At 44.9% G+C, this 6435-nt stretch overlaps 1 protein-coding gene across 4 annotated transcripts; it reads left to right on the top strand.

Moving 5' to 3' along the window:
• The first annotated feature begins 267 nt into the window (after positions 1-267).
• Positions 268-6002, top strand: MCL1 (MCL1 apoptosis regulator, BCL2 family member). Of its 4 annotated transcripts, none has more exons than XM_044672642.1 (4): positions 268-1015; positions 1667-1914; positions 2169-2289; positions 5886-6002. In XM_044672642.1, exons 1-3 carry the CDS (start codon positions 313-315, stop codon positions 2283-2285), a joined length of 1068 nt encoding a protein of 355 aa, XP_044528577.1. In that variant the 5' UTR covers positions 268-312; the 3' UTR covers positions 2286-2289; positions 5886-6002. The 4 variants fall into 4 exon arrangements, with proteins under 4 accessions (XP_044528577.1, XP_044528579.1, XP_044528576.1 ...); XM_044672644.1 differs by lacking the exon at positions 5886-6002 and having other exon boundaries at positions 268-426; positions 910-1015; positions 2169-5155; XM_044672641.1 differs by lacking the exon at positions 5886-6002 and having other exon boundaries at positions 2169-5155.
• Positions 6003-6435: the final 433 nt, after the last annotated feature.

The raw sequence follows: 6435 nt of genomic DNA, 5'->3' as shown, positions 1-6435 counted from the left end.
CATTAATCCCCCACCCCGAGGCAGGGGCGGGACTGAGAAGCCCAGAGAAGTTTTCACATCCGCAAAGACTGAAGCAATCTTCGACTCCGTTTCCGCTTGCGCCTGCGCCGGCACTGCCGCCGAGCCCAGTGTGTTTGGCTTCCCGACCTCCGCCCCCTCCTTCCGTTCCCTCCCCGCCACTAGCTGACGCGCTTCTGACGCATATGCTATAATTCTGTTCCGCCGACGCCTCTCCCAATCCTCACTTCCGCTTCCTTCGAGTGCGGACCTCCGTGCCTCCCGGACCTTCCTCCGCGGTGGCAGCTGGCTAAGATGTTAGGCCCTTTCAAGAAGAATGCCGTCATCGGCCTCAACCTCTACTGTGGCGGGGCAGGGATGGGCGCCGGCGGCGGCGCTGGCGGTCCCCCGTCTGGCGGGCGCCTACTAGCTTCTGGCAAAGGCCCTACGGTGGAGAGTACTCCGCCACAGCGCGACGGAGGGGAAGTGGAAACAGGGACGACGGCGGCAGGGTTGATTGGCGGAGGAATCCGTGCGAATCCCCCGGATCCTGTCTCGCCGGGCGCCCGGGGGGTCGCGCGGCCCGCGCCCATTGGCGCGGAGGCCCCCGACGTCACCACCGATCCGATACCGAGCCTGTTCGCGCCGGGCCGCCGCTCGTCGGCGCCCGCCGAAGTGGCCGATGGGGCTGTGGACGTCCCCATGTGCCCTGAGGAGGAATTGGACGGTTACGAGCCCGAGCCTCCCGGGAAGCGGCCCTCCCGCCTGGCGGTGCTGGAAATAGCCAGGGAAGGGGGGGACAGCCCAAACGGCTCATTGCCCTCGACGCCGCCCCCGGCCGAGGAGGAAGAGGAGGAGGACGAACTGTACGGACAGTCCTTGGAGCTCATCAGCCGGTACCTTCGCGAGCAGGCGGTTGGCACCAAGGACGCCAAGCCCCTACGCAGCGGCAAGGCCTTGGAGACCCTGCGACGCGTGGGAGACGGTGTCCAGAGGAACCATGAGAGGGCTTTCCAAGGTGGGTGGCCTTGCTGCGACCTCCTCCCCGCGGGTGGCCGGGCCTTGTCCCACCTTTGTGCATGCGCAGCTGCTTTGTGCTGGCAAATTTGGCGACTCTGCTCATTAGTACCCAAAACGGGTGGGAAATTCATTTTGGGGTTCCCTGGAGCGGGAAAGTGGACCTGCTAGCTGCGGCGAGGCCTTGTATTGGGCCCAGATGTATTCTGGCCAGAGAATGTGCCTGGGAAGATGGAGGGGACTTTTCAAACAATCATTGAGCATTTATTAATCGCCTGCTGTGTGCCAGGCTCGGGTTGCAAAAAGATGTCGGACAATCCCAGCTCAAGGATCTTGGAGGAGATCCATCAATCAGTTTAGGAAGCACCTACTATGTGCAAGGCACAGTGCTAATAGGTGGGGGTACAAAAGGAGGCCAAAAACGGTGCTTTCACTTTATTTTTTTTTATGTCGTTTGCTTAGTTATAATTATTTCCAAAGTGCTTATACTAATTCACATCTCCATTCACAATGAATTAATATGCTTATCTTCCCACAACCCCCCAGTATTAACTATTCCTATCTTTTGACAACATTTTCCAGTGTTGAAGTGAAGACAGTGTTTTTGCAGGCAGAGATGATTAGAGTCGGTAACCCTGCCTTTTCTTTTCAGGCATGCTTCGGAAATTGGATATCAAAAACGAAGAGGATATTAAAGCTGTGTCCCGTGTGGTGAACCATGTTTTCAGTGATGGTATAACAAACTGGGGCAGGATTGTGACTCTCATTTCTTTCGGTGCCTTTGTGGCAAAGCACTTGAAGAGCATAAACCAGGAAAGTTGCATAGACCCGCTAGCAGAAAGCATAACAGACGTCCTGGTCAAGTCAAAACGGGACTGGCTGATTAAGCAAAAGGGCTGGGTAAGTCTAAGCCAAGGCCGGGGTTACTGCATAACTGGAGGAAAGGGGGCAGGGAGGGCTGGGAAGTAACAGCCCCGTTGCAGTCTCAAGGCATTCCCCAATGTGTAGAATGTTGGTTTCCTAGATAGGAGCCTAATTGATGGAGCTCATGAATACTTTTCACCTTCATGTTCATCCTCTTGGCAAATCATGTTCTAAGCCAGTGGGAGTCCACTTCAAAATTTGTGTTTTTTTTTTCCCTTTTTCTTTTCTAGGAGGGGTTTGTGGAATTCTTTCATGTACAGGACCTAGAAGGTGGCATCAGAAATGTGCTGCTCGCCTTTGCCGGTGTTGCTGGAGTAGGAGCTGGTTTGGCATATCTAATAAGATAGCCTTGTAAGTGCAATAAATGACTTGTAACTGACTCCAGCCAGCAAAACTGCACAATTCTGCTGTGAAATTAAAAGTATTTATGAAGCTGGACATCAAGCTACCCAGGCTAGAACATCCAAGATCCTCCTGGAGCACAGAGCTCTAGCAGGAAAAAGATACTTCTACCATGCAGTAGAGGCAAAAGGGGACTTTGATAAGAATAAATACTAGTTGAACATGTGCTTCCTGAAGAACAGCCATCGGGAAGAAGCAGCAACAGAGATCTTCTTTGGGGAAGACCAGGGAGAGGTTTAGTGATAGGGTTGGAAGAATTTTCTTCATTCCCAAAGCACTGTGGCCAGTAGGCTTCCTAGTCATAGAACTGTATTAGCCATCTTACCAGAACTCAGTAGTTATTATACAAGATTAAAAAAGCACTAACAATGCCATGGGCTTAAGTTCTACCTTATGTGACTTGGGATCCTCTTTAAAAGTGCCAGTGAAAGTGATTTGGCTGGGGGCAGAGGAAACAAATTCCAAATGTACAAGTATACTTGCTTTCTTTCCTTTTTACAGCTTAGTACCTAGCTGTTGTATCTACAAAGACTTTAGAACGCTTTTTTTTTAACCTCCCCCAAAACCCAAAAGAACAAAAAAAAAAACTTGTAAATTTGTTTATATATGTAAAAATTTGTATGTATTTTTACAGAAATTTATTTCTTTGAAATGTTATAGAGATTGGGTTAAGGGTTTCTTCCATACCTCCTAAAATTTGTAACTCGTTTGCCCAGGTGATTTAGAACCCTTGTCTTCTATATAGCATTTCTAATCTTAACTAGTCAAATATTTTTGGTATTCACCAATTTGTGATGTGTTCAAAGAAAGTTATAAGTCAATTTTTAAAACTACCTTTGTTATCTTCCTTGTGGATAAGGCTAAATTCTTGAAGGGACCTGGGATGGGAGAGAAAAAAAAAAGAGTACATGAAAAGATTGATTCATGCAGCTTCTTTACTACATGAAAAAATTGATTCATGCAGCTTCTAATAATTGAGCCAGTCATTTTTAGAACTTTTTCATTGGCTTTTTATAAATAATGGCTTTTGTGATAGTGCCATTGTACACATACATTCTGTTTAGCTTCTCCCATTTTTTAGTCACTTCTATCTGACTCTTTTATGTTACTAACTTAGTTTATGGGCTTGCTTTTTATTTTCCAGAACTTTCTCAAGCTTTTCACCTATTCTAAATTTCTGTAGCAGAAGTTGTATAGAAAGTCATCCACCTGAGGCAAACCTGACCTCTTGTTTGCTTTAATAAATTGCAAGTAAATGTAAAGAAAGATGGTGCTATTATTAGGCTTGCTTGTCAAAACACAGGCCAAGGCCTAGTCTGTCAATAAAACAAACGTTTATATATTGTTCAAAATTTACCATTGCAATAATTCCCAAACTCTACCAGAGACACTCAGCTTTGGCCTTTGTCTGAGTGTATCAGATTTGATTTCAATTTTTCTACCAAATTTCTCTTTCAAACATGTTTCCTCTTGCTCCAGCCCTTCTATAAATAACTACATGACCAATCCCTGTTGCCCTTCCTGCTCCTTTCAGGATATGGCCCTCTGAACTCGAGTGGATTCAGATGGTCCCTGCAGTACCCCCTCCTTGAGTAGTGAACTTTATTGTTTCCCAATATTAAATGGGGGGGTGGTGGCTACGTCAGCAGGTTTATGGGAAAGTTTTCAAAATTTTTTTTCTCAAAGTCCCTTTCCTGTTAGGGCTTTTCAGAGAAGGGGGGGGGGGGGGAAGGTCTTGCTGTGGTTTCTTTTCCACATGACCTTTTTGGTGGAGGAAGGTGTTTTTTGAAGTCCTTTGGAAGCAATGACTGAATCACTTTGTCACCTCTCTTATTTTCTGCTCATTGGAGGACTTAAACCTATTAAAAGTATTGAATTGAGTTTGTATAGAGGTGTTAAAACCTCAAAGAACTACTTAAGCCCTTGGCCCACCTGAAAAGAACTTGGTGATAGAGCTAGCTTAGTTTGAAAACTGCCACATTGTTGCCATTTAACTCTGACCTTTAGTCTGTGGACTTGGTTATAGGTTAAAATAAGCATAAATCAAGTTTGACTAAGAATGTAATAGGGAAGAATGGCCTTGCCTGCTCATCTCGGAGCCATATGGTCTATTGCTCAAGCTGTTTTTCACCTAGTTGTATTTCTCATTCTTAATCATAATTCCACTTATTTATATCATGCATATTTTGGAGGAACTAAAAGCACTTTATATAGTTTTTATAGCTTCAAAATCCATATAAAAGGGCCAGGGGAAAACCTACTTCCTCGTTTTTTTACAACTGGGGAAATTAAGGCACAAAAAGGGTGACTCACCCAATAAACCACTGGTGGAGCTCATCTTAAAAGAGCCACCCAGACCATCAGAGATGGATTCTGGTGTGGAGTAAAAACCTCAAATCAGAAAATTGTCTGGCGTGGGTTGAGAAAGGGAGTAAGTGTTCCTGATGAACACTTCAAGTGTTCCTGATAGAAGAAAAACGGGATGCATTAAAGGATTGGTTGCTATTATGTAGTTGAGGCTAGTGAAATGAAAAGGGAAGAGGCTGCTGGGCTAGGGAGATTCTCAGAGTACTGTCTGCATCAGTTTCTTCTGCTTCGATTGGGGAATACTTGAAATCCCTGATCCAGGATTCCCTATAAATCTATCAGGGAGTGTACACCCTGCCTTTGAGGGTTAGGGATGGCCTCTTGAAGAGGTGAGCCAGGGAGGGTTAGGACCAACTGTAGAATACTTGGGTTGTAAAATCTAGTTTTGTTTTCTTAACTTCCTGTTTTTTTCTGAAAAGAGAATAATAAATCTTTTATTTAAATTCAAGGTGTATGGGTCATCTCTAAGGTTCAACTTGGTCCCCGCCCCCCCCCCCTTCCTTCTCCTTCCGCTTTGGGAGATAGGGCAGCTGAGCAAATGAAGAGATCTCTGCCAGAAAGCTTGTTCTGTTTCTTCCACACTTCTGCCTGTGTTTAATTTTTTTTCTTCTTAATTACATTGTTAAGGCAAAAGCCCTTCCTTACCCTGTTGAAGTCTTTCAGGATACTTTTACTTATTTGTGCCATTTGTTTCTTTGGAGGAACTGAAGCCCTGTCTCTGCAGGCTTTTTGAATTCCTCAGACTTTGAGGTTGCCTGTTATAGGGGAAAGAATGCTGGCTTTGGAGTTAGACCCCAATTTAAAATCCATGGTAGGCCGCTTATTACCCTCGTGACCTTGAGCAAAATCCTTGGGCCTCAGTTTGTCATCTGTAAAATGAGAGAGGCTGAATGACCTGATGGCTTCCTGCTCTTAAGTCTATAAGCCTGTGATTGGGATAATGTGATTTGGAGTGTAAGTAACTGGCACTGACAAGACTTTGGGTTTGCATCACTTAACCACGTTATTGTTTGAAGAAAGGAGTTGAGGAAAATTAACTTACCCAAGATCATTCAACTAATAACTAGCTGAGGCAGGCTTTTCAGTTAAGCCCTTCTGAATAGAGGCCAGGTCTTTTATCACTCCCCATCTGCTCTTGAAAAAGTAATGTTTTTCTCTCCTTTTCCACTTGTATATAGCATTTCAGGTCAAGAAGGAGGTAGAAGAATTTCCTGAAATTCCTTCCAGTAGCTTCACTTTGTAAAGAGATTGTAATCCTTTTCCTACCTTCCTATCTACAAAGGAAGAATAAACCTATTTGAGGTTCCTTCATCTTGCTTTTTAAATTTCTGCTACCTGGGTGCAAAGGCTGAATCACCATGGAAATGTGCAAATGTGGGGTTTGCAAATTGATGTTAAACCCTGGGCATCAAAAAGTAATTATGCAAAAAAGACTGGTCCAACTTCCCCCACCCAGGCAGTTTCGCTTCAGAAAAGCAATCAGATGAATATTTTTCCCCCTCAGAAGCCCCTTTTTTTCTTAGCTTCCTGGCAGATGATCACAAAATATAATTTTTTACTGGTGTCTCCTTATGAAGAACTGTTTACATTTTCAGTAAAAGCTCCAAAGGAAGGAAGGGGTGGAGGTGGAGAAGACAACACATCTAATTTAGGACCCAAACTATGAAGTCTGATGCCACAGCTACTGCTGTGAGGAGTCTTTTAACAGTCAACATCAAAGAAATGCAC

The sequence above is a fragment of the Gracilinanus agilis genome, chromosome 4 (assembly GCF_016433145.1).
Source record: "Gracilinanus agilis isolate LMUSP501 chromosome 4, AgileGrace, whole genome shotgun sequence".
NCBI classification, from domain to species: Eukaryota; Metazoa; Chordata; class Mammalia; order Didelphimorphia; family Didelphidae; genus Gracilinanus; species Gracilinanus agilis.
Note: the sequence above shows the minus strand (reverse complement) of the source record. Positions and strands in the feature narration are given on the sequence as shown.